The 16,756-nt window shown below is 45.5% G+C and overlaps 3 protein-coding genes across 14 annotated transcripts in view; 2 read left to right on the forward strand and 1 right to left on the reverse strand.

Annotated features, from left to right (window-relative positions):
- MYO19 (myosin XIX) overlaps positions 1 to 15,500 on the reverse strand; it is a 49,359-nt gene extending 33,859 nt beyond the window's left edge. Inside the window, exons 1-3 of one of the 6 annotated variants that reach the window (XM_080982860.1) lie at positions 15,387 to 15,500; positions 7,910 to 10,740; positions 795 to 863 (exon numbers count right to left, since the gene is read on the reverse strand). The gene's annotated coding sequence lies outside the window, so the exon portion shown is untranslated. Of the gene's footprint in view, positions 1 to 572; positions 630 to 794; positions 864 to 7,909; positions 10,956 to 12,251; positions 12,363 to 15,386 lie in introns of those variants that run through there. The other 5 variants (XM_080982859.1, XM_080982863.1, XM_080982861.1 and 2 more) reach the window with 5 other exon arrangements.
- Positions 7 to 7,752, forward strand: PIGW (phosphatidylinositol glycan anchor biosynthesis class W). 2 transcript variants are annotated; one of them, XM_080983107.1, is made up of 3 exons: positions 7 to 246; positions 1,327 to 1,516; positions 4,934 to 7,752. In XM_080983107.1, exon 3 carries the CDS (start codon positions 4,955 to 4,957, stop codon positions 6,464 to 6,466), a length of 1,512 nt encoding a protein of 503 aa, XP_080839233.1. In that variant the 5' UTR covers positions 7 to 246; positions 1,327 to 1,516; positions 4,934 to 4,954; the 3' UTR covers positions 6,467 to 7,752. The 2 variants fall into 2 exon arrangements, with proteins under 2 accessions (XP_080839233.1, XP_080839232.1); XM_080983106.1 differs by having other exon boundaries at positions 1,330 to 1,516.
- Positions 11,957 to 16,756, forward strand: part of GGNBP2 (gametogenetin binding protein 2) — a 32,123-nt gene continuing 27,323 nt past the window's right edge. For 4 of the 6 annotated variants that reach the window (XM_080982933.1, XM_080982935.1, XM_080982937.1 and 1 more), the window contains exons 1-2: positions 11,957 to 12,139; positions 15,408 to 15,545. In XM_080982933.1, coding sequence (XP_080839059.1) covers positions 12,089 to 12,139; positions 15,408 to 15,545 — 189 coding nt within the window. In that variant the 5' untranslated portion in view covers positions 11,957 to 12,088. Of the gene's footprint in view, positions 12,140 to 12,203; positions 12,321 to 15,407; positions 15,546 to 16,756 lie in introns of those variants that run through there. The other 2 variants (XM_080982934.1, XM_080982936.1) reach the window with 2 other exon arrangements.

The following is a 16,756-nucleotide window of genomic DNA, read 5'->3' on the forward strand; positions in this document are numbered from 1 at the left end:
TCCGCAGCTTTGCAGCGCCAGCCTGTGAGCGCTTAACTCGCGCACAATCCCATTGAAATCCAATGGGGCTCACTACCCAGTAGGGATGCGTGGGGTTTGCATCCCGCCGGCCTCATCCTGTGCCTGTTTCCTCTGAAGGAAGCAGACAGCGCTGACTGCCGTTCACATTCAGACAACCGTGCCGCAAGTTTTCCTCGGAAGGGAGCTCCACCGAGTTCAAGATTGAGGTTTACTCCTAAGAAAAGGGTGCGCAGGGTCGCTGCATGCTTTACGCGGAAATTAGTGGGATTTCCCAAGAAAATGTGCGGGGTGGGTGAGTTGCAGTTTAGCAGCCGGGATCCGTGTCTCATCGGAAGCAAAGCATGCTTCCCGGAGCAACAACGCAGGCTCCGCTGCACCCAGAAAGCGTGTGTTGAACCACAGCCTAAAATAGTTGTTTTAAAATTGTACATGTTGTGTTTTAATTGTTGTGACCCGCCCCTGGACCTTAGGACGAAAGGCGGGTAGTGCTAAATAAGTAAATAACAATAATATTCGGCTCGAGGAGGTGGGGAAAGGAAACGAGCTCTTACCAGATCGGACCCACGTGGAGACAAGGAAATTCACTGCTTGTTCTACACGCGGAGCACCTGGGGAGTAACACTCCCTAGTATCATGGAGAGTGGGATCAAAAGAGTGAACACTTCCTTGCAGGTTGTCCCCCACCCCCGCAAGCAGAAAGCTAGCACAGTAAGGAGAAGTGCTAGTTTTAAAAAAACTTGTAGGGAGTTTTTTTACTGGAGGTGAAAACTTACTGGGTGGGGGGAGGCATCCTTCTTCAGCTGAAATGCGAAGTGGTCCACTCCAGTCTGTGTCGACCAAACCTACAATCGGTGGTGGGCAAACAAGCAATGCAAATTATTATATTTTATTTGTTTTTAAAAATATAAACCGCTAACTAAAAGAACCACGGGGTTGTACAATCAAATAATCAGAACATCATAAAATTGTAAAATACACCACCTCTCCACTACAAATCTCTGATGCTGTGCTAGGCAAATCTGTGGTGAGTAAATGAACGTGATCATCAGGAATTGCCATGACAGAGATGGCACTGATTGTGTGCCTTTCAAGGCAGCCTGTTATCACAGGTGTAGGATCAGGATGCAATTCTCCCACCTCACCCCGCCTTTTCTTTTAATGCCTTTTAATATGCCATTAGTAACCTTTATATTAAACTTGGCCATGGCTGAGCAGTCTGATGAATCAGGCAATCTCGTTTAGCAGGCTACTTGTTCTGATGAAAATGTCATCAGGAAACAGATCCCTGATTTACCTTTTTTGCAGCAGGAAGTATAAGCGAGGAGCCGTGCAGAGCTAAAGAGAAACTACACCTGTATTTTAAATGCAGTTTTAATTCTCAGAGAAACAGCAAAGACCTGTCTCTGACCCAGCCTTTATGATGAGAATGTTTTCAGTTAGCCAAACAAATCCTGCTGTCTTTCTTCGCTGAAACTTAACCTCCATAATAATGCAGGTAATTTTTTCAAAACATTTTTGCTGCATATTGTCCAGTTCTTATAGCTATTATTTGTAGGGTTTTTGACTAGTGGCTGAAACCTTCATAGGGCAGATGTTTTGTCCTGCACTGTGTAGGGTTTGGATGAATTACCCATTATTAATGTTTGTATGGATGTGATTATTTGCTAACTGCAATTATATATACTGCCTGTTTCTCCAATGCATTCAAGGCAGCTTACAGTTTTAAATAACGGCTGCAGTCTGATACATCATGTGGTGCTAAAAGGAATGGGGAGGAAAGAAGGAAATGGGCAAGCCTTGTTAAAATAGCAGGTGTGGCTGCAGCTGGTACTTGAATCAGCTAAAGGAGCAAGAGAGAGAGAGGGTCTCTGCCCCAAGACACTAACAGCATGAGAGGCGAGAGACAGGCCTCTGCTTCCCAAAACTAACATGCTTTTTAAAATAGTTAAAGGAGCCAGAAAGGGTGTGAGGCAGCTTCCTATGTTTCTGTGATGGTGGAAAGTGCAGCCAAGAAACATTCTCACAAACCATTATTTAGCATTACTGTGGTATAGTGTCGGATTAAGACCTGCGAGACCAGGGTTCAAATCCCTGCTCACCCATAAAGGTGATTTTGGGACCAGTCACTGCCTCTCAGCCTAACCTGCCTCACAGGGGATTAAATGAAGTGGGAGAGAACTATGTGCGCTAACTTGAGCTCCTTGGAGGAAAAAAGGTGAGATATAAATGCAGCAAATAAATAATAGTGATTCATTTTGAAATTCCTGTCTATAAGTACCGTATTTTTCGCACCATAGGACGCACCGGACAATAGGACGCACCTTGTTTTAGAGGGGGGAGAACAAGAAAAAAAAATTCTCCCCCTCTCTGCCCAGCGCCCCTTCAGCGAAGCGGCAGGAGGCGCTGCGCAGAGAGAGGGAGAATTTCCCCCTCTTGTTTTCCCGCTCTAAAACAAGGTGCTGTTTAAGGTGCGTTCAGGCGGCTACCTTGAAATCCTGGAGAGCGAGAGGGGTCGGTGCACACCGACGTAACATTCTTTGCAATTTTAACATACCGTATTTTTCACTCTATAGGACGCACTTTTTCCCCTTCAAAAATGAAGGGGAAATGTGTGTGCGTCCTATGGAGCGAAGACGCCATAGCCCTGCACGCGCTCTCCCGGCTGGAGAGGTGACGCGCGGCTATAGAGGCTCCTGCCATAGCTGCACGTCACCTCTCCAGCCGGGAGAGGGTCGCGGGGCTATGGCGTCTTCGCTCCATAGGACGCACACACATTTCCCCTTCATTTTTGAAGGGGAAAAAGTGCGTCCTATAGAGCGAAAAATATGGTATGTTAAAATTGCAAAGAATGTTATGTCTCTGGAACTAAATTTCATTTATGTTCTTTTAAGCTCTGTTCAGAATTTGATTTATGTTTTTAAGTTGTGTGCTTCTGTGGATAAAATCCATGTTAAAACAAGGAAGGAAAAAACTAACTAAATGTCTGAAGGCTATGTTCTACTTCCATGGTTAGAAGTGGCATACTTTTGAATACCAGTTGCTGAGGGATCACACAAATGGGGAGAGCCCTGTTACATTCAAGTCCTCCTTGCAGGCTTCCCCAGAGGGACATCTTGTTGGCTGCTGTGAGAACAGAATATCGGACTAGATGAGCCTTTGGCCTGATCTAACTACAGTGCTCTTCTTACTTTCTTAACCCGCCTTGTCCTGAAGGCTTGCCATCTCCAGGAGAAGGTGAGCAAAGAGCCTCGAAATGGCCAGTCAGTAAGGTTTGCTGGCTTACAGCTTTTTATCAAGGGCAATCCTGAGCTGTAATTAAGCTAGTCGTTGCAGACTATTGCAGTGCTGAAAGACAAATTTGCCTTCTTGCAGGGCTAAGAGGCGAGGGTGTGGTGAGCTCTTGCCTTTTAAGCTCCCTCTTCAGAGATGCCTTTCCCTGACAAGCCGCAGCTTGTCTCATCCAAAGATGTGTATTGCAAAAATGTTTCTAGGGAAAAAATGAAGGTGGCAGTCGATTGTAGGGGGCCTCAAGAAAAAGAAGAGGAGCAAAGGTGATTAGACAGAATTTGGCGAGAGGCATTCACTAGTGGAAGAATACTACGTGGGAGTAAGAACATAAGAAAGAACAGCTCTGCTGGATCAGGCCAGTGAACCACCTAGTCCAGCATCCTGTTTGCACAGTGGTCAACCAGATGCCCCTATGGGAATCTCACTAGCAGGACATGAGCGTAACAACTCTTCCTACTTGTGATTCCTTAGCAACTGGTATTCAGAGGCATACTGCCTCCCACAGTGGAGTGAGAACATAGCCGTTGTGGCTAGTAGCCTCCATGAACATGTATGTGAGTAAGCCCCATTGAGTTCAGCTGTGCTTGCTGTCAAGTAGAGGGTGTATAGCAGGGTGTCTGCCACACATCTGGCTACTCCTATTGTAAGGCTGTTGTCATGCTGGAGTTCCTGTGGCTGGCTGTTGGCAGCCAAGCAAACTGCAGTGTGATGACACCCTCACAGTTTTATTATATAGCAAAAAGGCCCCACACACTTTGACATGTGGTCGTTGCAGGGTTGACTGATTCAGTGTGACTCTCGGACCAAAAAAGTGTAGCAATCTAAAAGATAGGATGACAACCTTAGAGTGTTTCAATCTTCTTGCCCTTACCTCCTCTCTCTCCTACAACTGAAATTTGAGAATATAAAAGATTTGGGGCCCTCCAGACTAATGGCATTGGTTGTTTTTTTTCCAGAGGTATTTTGCAACATGTTATTCACACCGACTAGAAATGAAGCAACATGTCTGCCCTGAAACTTTAACAAGTGTAGACAGTATTGAAAGCGGGACTGCGTATAACCACCCTGATAGCATCATGAGCATAAATTACCATGAATGCTCAAGAAGGACACCTGGAGGGGCCCTTGTGTCTTACAATTCCCTGTAAACCTGAAACTGAGGGTGCTGTGTAAATTTATGTGAATAATTTCACTGCAATAATTTTACTAGTGGCAGTTGCTAAGAATGTTGGCTCTGACTTGTTAAAAAGAAATAAAATATCCTCTTCAGGTGTTTGCCTTGGAAGTCTGAATAAGAGCTAGTGCATGTTGGGTTCCTATGGTATGTGGTTCCTAGGAAAGCTCTTTTAATTGATTGCAAGTGTGTTTTGCAACTGCTTGTAAAAGTAGCAGTTAAAAAATAATGTGGGCTGCTTGCTGCCTGAAAACTTGTAGTCATGCACAGAGAAAGTGACTTCAGCACAGAATTTTTTTTATTTCTATCCTGCCCACTGGTTTAAAAAGTCTACTGGACCAACTTGATTCACCAAGGTGAGGATTTACCTTGGGGTGGATGCAGTTACCCACTCTTGATTTTTGTTCAGTTTGCTTGCTGCTAACTTGATTTCTTCTTTCTTTTTTTTAGTGACTTACAATAGCAGAAAAAATGTCGCAAAAGCAAAAAGAAGAATTTATAAGTAATTTGAATGGAACTACCTTGCTGGAGATCTCCATTGGCTTACCCCTAGCGTCATTATGCCTCCTTTCCAGAGGGCTTCTGCTGATCTTTTATTTTCTCTGCTATGGAAAACCACTACAGTCAATGGTTGGCCATTTCCTTCTAGACTTCACCATCTTAGTTGTCCCGCCAGTGCTCTCTTGTACAATTTTGGCCCCTGTCCTACCTTGGGTAATGCTCTCCATCACCTTATTCTGTGTCAGCTTGGTTTTGATCATATACAGTCGGAGAACCAATTATGTGAGAGTGCCACCTAAGCAAATCATAAGCGATTTCTTGAGGACAAGCTTGGAACCAGAGTACATACCTTCGATAACAGTGTTCCGAGTCTTTGTCAATGTCTTGACATCCATCAGCATTCTGGCTGTAGATTTTCCACAGTACCCTCGGAGGTATGCCAAAACAGAGACCTATGGAACAGGGGTAATGGATTTTGGAGTGGGATCATTTGTTTTTGGGAACGCTGTGGTTTGTCCAGAAGTCCGACTGAAGCCTGGCACGGCACAGCACAAAGTCTCTTATCTTGCCAGGCAGTTCTTTGCTGTGTGGCCTTTGCTGCTTCTTGGCTTTGGGCGGGTGATGAGCATCAAGGCCATTGACTATTACGAACATGTCTCGGAATACGGTGTGCACTGGAACTTTTTCTTCACTTTAGCTGTTGTACGGATGGCTGCGTCATTGCTTTTGGCTGTCTTCCCCGTGCGCAGAGCATGGTTAATTGCAGCAACACTTGCTGTAGTCTATGAAGGCTTCCTCAGCTTCTCACCTTTGAAGATGTTCATCTTGCATGGGAGCGATGGCCAAGATTCACGGGATGGGTTTTTCAATGCCAACAGAGAGGGCATATTTTCTGTCATCGGCTACCTAGCTGTTTACATGGCTAGCGTGCAAGTAGGCTTATATTTGTTAAAGAAGAGGAGCTTGGTGAGAGATTGGCTTGGCGTGATCGGCTCTTTCCTGATTGCAGTTTTCCTCCTCTTTATCTGCCTTCATGTAACGCAAACTCACATAGACGCCGTATCCCGACGGATGGCAAACCTCTCCTTTTGTGTGTGGGTCATCGCTCACGGCCTGTTACTCTTTAGTTGCTTTTTGGTGGCTGATCTTGTGCTGGTGTTTGGAAAGTTTATGGTGGCTGGGGCTAGCATTCCTTGCAGCTGGAATTTCATGCAGCCAGCAGCGGCAAGTAAAAAGCACGACCTGGAGCCCCAGGATAGGAAAACAGTGCCTCGGAGTGTGTGCATGATCAGCGCTGTGAATAAGAATCAGCTCCTGTATTTCTTACTAGCGAATGTCTTGACTGGCTTCGTGAATATGGTGGTTGACACGATTCACAGCAATGCATTCTGGGCTATGTTTGTCCTGCATCTATATATGTTTACAAACTGTTTGGTTATGTATTTATTGCAAGCAAGAAATATAATCTTAAAGTGGTGGTAATTTTATAAATATATATAAAGTTGTAACCAAAAAGAAAAGATTTTGCCTGCTGGGATTGCACTGGATTTTATAAGACTTTTGCATGCATGCTGGTATACTGGATTATCTAAAGGAAGGAATGTGGACTATAGTTGTTTTAAACTCATGGTCACTTTCATCGAATGAACTAATACATTTCCATACGTCTGTAGCATCGGGACCAAAGCTCAAGCTGGAGCCAGAGCCAATGGCAGGCAGAGCCACCTCATTCTTGTCCTCCTCCTCCCTACTGTGTTCTATAAGGGGCAACAATGAGACTAAGGAGAGGCAGGAAGCTTACAGCCAGGGCCATCCCCTGGGCTAGTTGTAAGAAGGAAGGCAGGGCAGGTGGGGGCTGTTTGAGGGAAAACTGAGGTTGGTCACTTTTGCAGACCAGACATTAAGCTTATTTGTCCCTTTGTCACATTGGGATTCCTGTGCAGGGTACCCTTCTCTCCTGCAGTGGGTCTGCACACACTGAATGCCTAACATGCTAAGAAGTGGTACTGAGGCAGAGGGCACTTTGTGCTTGATGAAGGTTTACAGCATGTGAATGGATCCCTCCAGACTGGTATTTTTGCAGATGTATTCTGCAATATGTCTTTGACACAATAATAGTGCATTCATGGTGGATTTATACTGGACTGTCCAGACATCATTCCGCTTTACTAGTTGTTCTGAGATGCTTCCCCAATCAGTGTTGCTGCGTTATTGTCACCTGGAGGGGCACTATTGTGCAATAAAATCAGAACTAAAAAAACCCCCCAAAATATTTGTGGCATTAAAAGTAGCAATCTTTCAGCAGGAAGCTATGGGGACATGCACCAATTGGAAATAAAGCAGTATGTCTGCCATTTAAGTGCAAAAAGAATTGAAAGTGAGATCATGTAGAACTGCTCCAATAACATAATGACCACAAATCAGGAATGCAATTCATAAATGCATGATAAAAGGATGCCTAGATGGACTATAAGTCCTTCCACACAGCTGCATTCACCTATGTTAATTTAAAATGTGTTTATGTTCAAATGCAATGGGCAATTCAATCAAATATATTTTCCAAAAAACCTAAAACTTACAATGAGGAGTGTCGGAATCATTTCTCATAAAAAAGACAAATGAATTTAACTGGAGGCTGTGTGTGAGAGAGAACTGAAAGAGCTTAAAATAATCGGAGGTGTATGTTGGATTGAGTCAACACAAAGGTGATTATAATTTGCAAATAAAATGCATCAAAGCCTCCAAGCAAATAAAATATCTATATTTAAGATGATATTGTAATGTGTTATTGCTTTACTGTCAGACATTTGAATTATACTACTTGTTCACAAGAAACTGTTTACCTGAGCCTTCAAGAAATATTGAATGACCTAACAAAGAAAAGGAGGAATATTTGATTCAGTTCACATTTAAAGGCAAACCTACCTAATTCACATGTTCCAAAACAATACACAAAGCAAAACACAGCGATCTTTTGAAATTTGCACTTCTCTGAATTTTGCAATGCAGTTCTCCAGCAAAGTACCGGTAATCTGTAGAAAAGGAAATATATTAGGGTCAAGTGTGTCTAAAAATGCATGTATGAAGATAGAATAGAAAAATGCATTATATTAGGGGAAGCTACTTTGCAAAAAGCACAAGAGGCAAAATTGCATACAATATTTTTATAGTATAGAGGAATTTTAATTAAAAGCCTGATATTTCATGAGGCTTAAAAATAATCACAAACTTATGTGGAGAGCTGAACTTAAATTTGGAAAACTGAAAGAAACCAAACTTGACAGATTTATCCATTGATAACAAAAAACTGGACACCCTTTGAAATATTGGATGTCATCCATCACAGGCCAGTACATCAAGCCATTATTCCCAGCCTGGTGCAACAGAATTGAAGACTGCCATGTTGATTCTATTTTGGGATTCTGGGAACTGCCCATTGGCCATCATAAACTGGATTAGAGTTTGCCATTGGCTAGAGGGAAACAATTTTCAGCCAGTAAATCTCTGGCATGCAAATAAATAAAACTTACTGGCTCTCATTTCTGATGTCACAGGCTCAACAATGAGCAATTCACAGTGGAACCATCGCCAGCAACAATAATTATGGGATAGACAGTCATTTTCCATTGCAATAAAGTAAGCCATTCTATGCTGAATGAGTGACAATTAACTGGCTATATTGTCCATAATTAAACACATAACTGTTCCTGGCCAGGGGAGATAGTGGCCATAAACTTGTTAGTACACTGTATGTTTGTGAGGTACAGTATGTACCGTAGTTCTTCTCTGATCCCTTTTTTGAAGCAATTCTTAACAATTTTGTGACCAAATCACTGCACATAGGAAGCTGCCATATGAAGAGTCAAACCATTGGTCCATCTATCTCAATATTGTCTACATTGACTGGCAGCAGCTTTCCAGGGCTTCAGGCAGCAGTCTCTGCCTGCCCTACCTGGAGATATTGAGGACTGAACCTGAAGCCTGTATTCAAAGCAGAAACACCCTACTGCTCTTCCCTGAAAAAAATGGAGACTGGAGTCCTCAATGGTTCTGAATGAAGGGCTGATTTGATACAGGAAGCTGCCATATGCAGACTTAGACACATTGGCCTATCTAGCTCAGTGCTGATTACACTGACTAGCAGCTGCTCTTCAGGGTTTCTGACAGGACCTGGAGATACTGGGGACTGAACCAGAGACCGTCTGCATGCAAAGCAGGTGCTCTGCCGCTGAGCTATTAGCGCACGATAGCTCTGAGTGTTCGTTAGATTTTTGGATTGTGTGTGCTCTATCACTGTAATCTTATGGATGGTGATTCCCAGGCAATTATGGGATTGCAACCTAAGCCACTTATGAAGCTCTTGCCTGTCCATCAAATGGTTGCCTAAATGAAGAGGGTGATTTGCTGGCACATACTGGTAGTTCCTGTTGCAGTGGCAAAATTCCTAAGCAGAATGTGTAAGAAGTTGTATGTTGAGATCCACATATGGGCAACAGCTCACATATGGGCCAGATGAGCTGTCAAATGTGGCAGTGTTGTAAACAAAAATCTGCCCTTTTCCCTTATGGGGTATCTAAGAGCCCATATAGAGTCCTTACATAGGTTCCCTATTGTTAGGAGAGAATAACAGAGGCCAACCAGAGAATATTGAGAAGCAAAGCAGCTGGTAAGCTTGATCTTTACTGATCTGCTGCAACGGGGTGCTCCCCTCACCCACAGGAGAGGAGGAGGGACCCAGAAAATTGGCGTGCAAGGCCTTATAAAGACTTTTGAAATTGCTACCCTGTAGATCAAGACCACCCCCAGAAACATCATGCATACATCACAGAAGGGGTGTAACCTAAGACCACCCCTCAGATACATCACACCTACATCACAGAAAAGGCGGCCTTAAAACAAAAAATTCAATATTGTTTTTCTCCTGTCCTTGTTTATCTCCTGTCTGGCAGGTAACTTGATTGGATTGCCTGGGGAGCCTGGCCAGTCCTTTGTAATGATAAATACTTAGTTTCTGGGCCATATCACAGGCTCACACCCTATTCATATCTTAAATGTGCCCTTAAGACAGGATTTGTGAGGAAACAGACAATGGGGAGGCTTTTCCACTTTGACCTTGCAGAGAAAACATTTGCTCAGTTTAGGAATCAAAATGGCTTCAGGTCGGCCTTCCTGTGCTGATCTATGTACATGCGGTTATGAACATTACCATATATCTAAGACCTCAAAATTCCTATCATAGCAGGAACCTATGAGCCAATGGCCAGGTAAATGCAGCAATGTGCAGGACAATCCAGTTCTATGTACACGTAGATCCTGTGCCTTACTGTGGTATTTCAGAGGTGGGGACATTCCCATACCTACCTGGTGATTGAACCTGGGACATTTTGCATGCAGAGCAGATGCTGTACAGTGGTACCTCGGGTTACATACGCTTCAGGTTACATACGCTTCAGGTTATATACGCTTCAGGTTACAGACTCCGCTAACCCAGAAATATAACCTCGGGTTAAGAACTTTGCTTCAGGATGAGAACAGAAATCGTGCTCTGGTGATGCAGCGGCAGCAGGAAGCCCCATTAGCTAAAGTGGTGCTTCAGGTTAAGAAGAGTTTCAGGTTAAGAATGGACCTCCAGAACGAATTAAGTACTTAACCCAAGGTACCACTATACCGCTGAGCTGCTACGATACTTTCTCAGGACACTGGAGGGCCATCGTTGAATGTCCATTTGGCATCTTTGGCGCTGCTGTCCACGTTCTCTGTGGAAGGCAGAGATTATCTGGTTAGTTGACATGATTGCTCTTTAAACACCCCTCTTTCTCTCATGCGAGCCTGATCAGCTCCTTAGTGTTCTCTGCTTCCCATGCACAAAAGCTTATTATGCTACAGGTTTTGAAAGAGAAAAAGTTTCATCCCTTTTTTAAATGCTGGGAAACCCAACCAGATGGGCGGGGAATAAATATTATTATTATTATTATTATTATTATTACCACAGGATGATTATTCCGCCACCCTTTGCTTTGAGGTTTGTGGAAGAGGCCCTGTGAGTTGCAGGCACCAAGTACGGCATAGTCAATGGTCAGGGATGATGGGTGTTGTAGTCCACAACCTGGAGGGCCATGGATTCCCCATCCCTGATTTATATTATGTGGGGCTTCAAAGCATTTTGCCCTCACAACATCCTCGCAAGGGAGGCTAGGCTGAGAGCTGCAGCCGCCCAGATAGCTTTGTGGGCTGAGCAGGGATTTACACCATTTTCGTTTCCACAACCCTGTAATCCAAGGGAGACTGGCGTAATAGGTTCCTCAGTGAGCTTTGGGTCCGGGTTCCATCGTCACAGCCTTGCAAGGCGGGCTGGTCTGAGAGCGGCTGGCTCAAGGCCACCATCAGCCAAAGAGCTTCCCGCTGCCGAGTTCGACTTCAAACCATTTTTGTCCTCTCGCACAACCCTGCGCAATAGGTCAGTCTGAGAGAGATTGTGAGTGGCAACACCCGTCACCCCGTGAGCTTAATGGCCGAACCATTTCGGCCTCCCAAAAACCCTGTAAAGCAGTCTAAGCTGACTCATCCTCCTCAGGGTGGCCATTTGAACCCAGGTCTTCCTAGTCCTATTTCCCCACACTATATTATTATTATTATTTCTCCACGGTGGTGTACATGGTTCTCCCCTTCACCATTTTTTTCCTTGCACAACAACCCGGCCAGGTAGGTGAGGCTGAGGGGACAGTGGTTGGCCTGAGGAGTCAGACTAAAACCATGACAGAAACCTTTACTGTATTGGGTTTTGAGAGTGAGTTTTTACTGACTGGCTTCTGTGGAGTGGAAAAAGCAAAAACTGGGCCCTCGTCACGTTTGGAGGTTTTGGGGGCGAACTGAGGGCAAAATGGCTCTCCTTTTCCCCGCGCGCGAACTATTTCGCCAGGCGGAGGGAGCCGTTTATTGATCACGTGGCCTTTCACTCCTTCTCCCGGCGTTCTCAGCGGAGGCTATTTGTGACAAGCGGAGGAGGAGGAAGAGGGATGGGCTTCTTGATATAGATCTATGTTTTCTCCCTCCTTCCCCCCTCCCTCTCTCTCTCTCTCATAACGCCTTTCTTTCTACTCGCGCATGCGCGAGAAGCCGCCAGACGGATCCTCCCCTGTTTCTCTTTCTCTAGGGGTGAGGGAAGCGCGCCGTCCTCTCCCCTCCCCTCGGCTGCGTGCCGAGGAGCGCGAGGCGGAGGAAGGATTTAAAATACGGGGTGGGGAGAGAGGAAAGGGGCGGAGCGTACATAATAAAACGCCGAGAGAGAGCCATGGTGGGCGGAGCCAAAGGGCGAGCGAAACGGCCGTGCGCTGAAGTAGGGAGGGGAGGAGGAGGAGCTCGGCCAAGCAGTTAATCTGAGAGGAAGGTGGTGGCGGAGGGGGGGAGTGGGCGGGGTTGAGGAGATGAAGGGTGGGGTGTGGGCGGGGTTAGGGGAGTGAGGGGGCGGGGCAAACCGAGCGGTTGGTTGGGGGCGGCGGGTGGGGAAGAAGGGAGGGCTGGCCGGCCTTTTTCCCTGCCTCTCGCGAGAGGAGGAGGAGCTAAAGCCGGACGAGGAGGCCCGAGGTCTGCTGTAGCAGCGCTCCTGAAAGGGGTGGGCGAAGGAAGGAAGGGAAGAGAGACCGGCCAAAAAACTGCCTGTCCCTTTTGAGGTTTGTGCGCACATGCCAGTCCCGGCTGCGACAGGGGCAGCAGAGCCTCAGCCAATAGCAAAAGTGGGTTGGGGGTGGGAGGCATGGTAAATTTGCATATAGGTGTGGAGCCCGACAAGGAAATTTGGAGAGGGGGTATTTGATTTTTTCTCTCCCTTACACCTTAGTTAGCCCCCTCCTCATTTATCCCCTTCTTGGAAGGATTAATTCTTCCTGTAGGTTTATTTCCTTTCTACTCCCCCCCCCCCAAAGGTTCTCCCGAATCTCTTTTAGGGGTTAAGCCTTAAGATCGTGAAGGATAGACCTTGAGCGGGCTTTTTTTGTTGTTGCTTTAATTATTTCCTTCTAACGTCTTCAGGGTGCATGGCGGTTTGCAAGCTGCAGAGCAACAGGTCCTTGCCCCGAGGTGTTTGCATTTGGAAAGATTTTTTTTAAAAAAAGACATCAGAGGGAGTGGGTGAAAGTGGCTTTAAGGAGGTTGAAGGGGCTGAAACAGAGAAGCAAAAAAGGGAGTTGGCTGATAGGATGAACCCCACTCTTTCTCCCTTATTAAGGAAAGTCTCCCCCACAGTTGGTTTGACGGGATGAGGGTGAAGATAAGGAGGATTTATTCAAATGTGATGGTGGGAAGGAGACATCATTTTAAAATTTGGCGCGTTGGATGGGTGCATAGATGTGCATACATCTATATGTGCATGAAGCTTGTGGATAACTGTAGAATGGCAGCAATTCTGCCCCACCCCAAAGAACACCCATCTTTTTCTGATTCCACCCCCCTTTTTTTTTTACATGCCTGCATTGGTTGGTATCACAGAAATGCCTGTGCAAGCTTGAGTGGGAGCTTCAGTCAATCCTGGTGCCTTGATTAACATATCTGTATGTAGCATTTGCATAGCACAGGTTTTCATTAGGTGTTGGTTTGAACCCTCTTGATTGTAGATTTTAATTGTAGGTTTTAAAATACTATGTGTGACAAGGGCTTGACTGTGTACCTGAGGCAGGCTATTTATTTGTAAAGAGGAATTATTCCGTGCATTGGGTGAACAGTTTAAACCTGCATATTTCTTAGCTGGAAAACTGCTGCTAGTTAGTGTACAGTTCTGGGCTAGATGGGCCCTCAGTCTGACTCTGTATAAGGCAACTTTTTGTATTGTGGCAGTCGTGGTCACAGTATTTCACTGTATCATTTTTGAAGGTGGCATAGAGCTAAGGAGCATATGCATTCTTGGGGTTGTATCTAAAGCTAGTCCTACTCAGAGTAGACCCATTACAGATAACGTACAGAACTAGGGTTTGTTAATTTAAATGGGTCTTACTCACAGTAAAACTGAGTTTTATGCAACCGTTGGTCTTGAGGTAGTATGTCTCTAAATCAGTGTTTCTCAAACTTGGGTTCCCAGCTGTTGTTGGACTAAAACTCCCATCATCCCTGGCCAGTGGTCATACAAATCCTCAAATTACAGTATTTGAGGGTTTTTCCTGCGTTCTCCTTTGGCTCAGTGAATTTGGGCTGATGGAAGAGGTCTCTGCTCCCTTGCTAGGAGCCATAAGCATCGCAGGAAATAAGTTTTAGGAACATCCTTGCAAACGAAGGCTGAACTGTTCTTTGATAAACTTCCTCTTCATACCTGGTGTGTCCACTGCTCTGGCTTTTAACAGCCAAGCCTTTTGGAAGGTGCCATTCTGTGTGTTGCGTTTCAGCACTTTGTTATTTACTACTGTTACTAAGGGTGATCTGCAATGTGGATGAGCATCAGGGAGCCTGCAAAGCTCCCTCTTTCCTAGTCAAGCCAGTGATAAAATGAAGGTTACTGAAATAATGGGTGCCTGTTTTCTTGTGCTGAGACCTTTGTGGAAGAAGGGCATCCCTTGCCCGCTATCAAAATAAAGCCTCACAATGCTATTGCCAAAGATTTAAGGTTTAATAGACATGACTAACTAGCTTTATTTTGTTGGACTCAACATAGATTTATTTATTTCAGCTATTTATATACTGCTTAATCCTCAGAGCATCTTGAGGGGTATACAGTGATTTTACAGAAATATACACTCTGTGTGTATATATATAATATTTTAGTTGATCAATTGTACATACTGCATTTTTACTGTATATTTCTTTTGTAATAGCATTAACACTGTTCACTGCTTTGTAGGCTTTTCTAATGCAAGCCCTACTCGGCTTTGAGCCATTGAAAATAATGGACAATGCTAACTTGGGTTGATTAATTTCAGTGGGTGTGCTCTTGAGTAAAAAGTGGCTGGATACAACCCTATCATAAACAAACTATGTCATACCAAAATTAATAAAAACAGGAGATGGGAGTAAATACGTCTACTCTTTCTCTGACCGACACTTCAATGTTTTTGTCCCCCAGTGACCCACCCCCCTTTCACAAACTCCAATATCCCACTTTTGATGTCGTTTTCTGGCTTAGACGTATTAATGAGCTCTTAGATTTTCCAGAAATTCCTAGACCTGACAGTTCACTGGCTGTAAGAATAGAAAGCAGAAGCCCTTTTTTGGGGGGGGGGGGGAATCCAGGGTAAAACTCTGTGAAGTGTCCTCTTCTTCCTCCCCCTGCCCCCCTGCCCCAAGCGGCCTTTGCATTTTATTGGGGGCACTCTCATTCAGAGGATCTCCCCATGCCGAATCATCCAATGCGGCAAGGCAGGCTGAGTTTCCCTCTTGTGGTGAAAGTGCGGTGGCGAAACCAGAGCTTGCATTTACTTGCCTGGGGTTTGGCTGTTTTCAGGCTAGGAGCTGGGAGGAAGAAGCAAGAGTAGCGGCGTCGGCAGAGATGGCGCGGCTGGTGGCAGTTTGCAGGGACGGCGAGGAAGAATTCCCCTTCGAGAGGCGACAGATCCCCCTCTACATCGATGACACCCTGACGGTAAGCGGCGGTTGGGCAAGTTGGGCTGTGCGCTGGGTGCACGGAGGAATTGCAACATACCGAGGCAGTATTTTGCAATGCCTAGGCGAGCTCTCTCTCTCTCGCACCCCCCTCCCGCTCCACTCCACCGCCCTCCCCGGGCTCTAGAAAGGCCTCAGCCCCGCCTTGGAGTTCTCCCAGGACAGTAATTGGTGCGCTTTGCTGCACACACTGTTGCATCAATTGTGCACAGTGCGCTTTCCCCCTTAACCATGTCTCTGACACACGCGCATGCAGGGGGGGGGGAGCCACACACACACACACATACACACAGACGGCCTAACCAGAAGATAGTCGTAGCCATTTTGGAACCTAGGTGTCTGCAAAGAAGCGGGAGGCCTCTGGTGGTTTTGCCTGACGCCTGAAAGGCGAGAAGGTTTCTGTGCTTCTTACGTGACCTATTAGCTGTCTTATCACTCAGGCCGTCTCCGTCCCAAAATCAGTTCGTGAACTTTCCAGGATTCGGTTGCAAGTGGCCGTGCTCCGTGCAGTTGTGTGGCTTGAGGTTTTGTGTGTGTAGCTATTGTGTGGTGTTCTTTAAAAAACAACAATGCGCTGTGCAGCTGAAAAGGATTTCCTCCTAGCATTACTCTTGCTCTTATTTTTTGCATTTGTATCCCACCTTCCTCTCCGAAGAGCTCGAGGTGGCATGCACAGTTCCCTCTCTCCTCATTTAACCCCCACAACAACCCTGTGAGGTGGGTTAGCTAACCCAAGGTGGTCCAATGAGCTTCATGGCCAAGTAGAGATTTGAACCTTGGCCCCGCAGGTCCTAACCTCTGCACTGCACTGGCTCTTGAAATGGTGCAAGAAGCATTTTGGATATATTACTCATATTTATGTAAGGAGCTTAGTGACCTGACATGCATTTCAGGACAGTTTGGGGGAGAGGAAGTGGTATGAGATGATCCAAATTCTGTGACAGCAAAAACTAGAGCTCCCACCTCCAGAGAGGAAATGTCTGTCTTATTCTGCAGCCTTTGGTTTGATATCCCAAAGGTGGATGTGTGTCTGGCACTTGGGGCCTGACGCTTGGATTATCCACTGTCAGAGGGAGGTTTGGTTAGGAAAGACCAAACTCTCCCACCATATTCTCAGTGCCAAATACAGACTACTTGTGATTATGGGAGTCTTAATTTTTGAGTAAGCTGAAATCAGCTTCCAAAAAATTG

Source organism: Podarcis pityusensis, assembly GCF_964106645.2.
Source record: "Podarcis pityusensis genome assembly, chromosome: 15".
NCBI lineage: Eukaryota > Metazoa > Chordata > Lepidosauria > Squamata > Lacertidae > Podarcis > Podarcis pityusensis.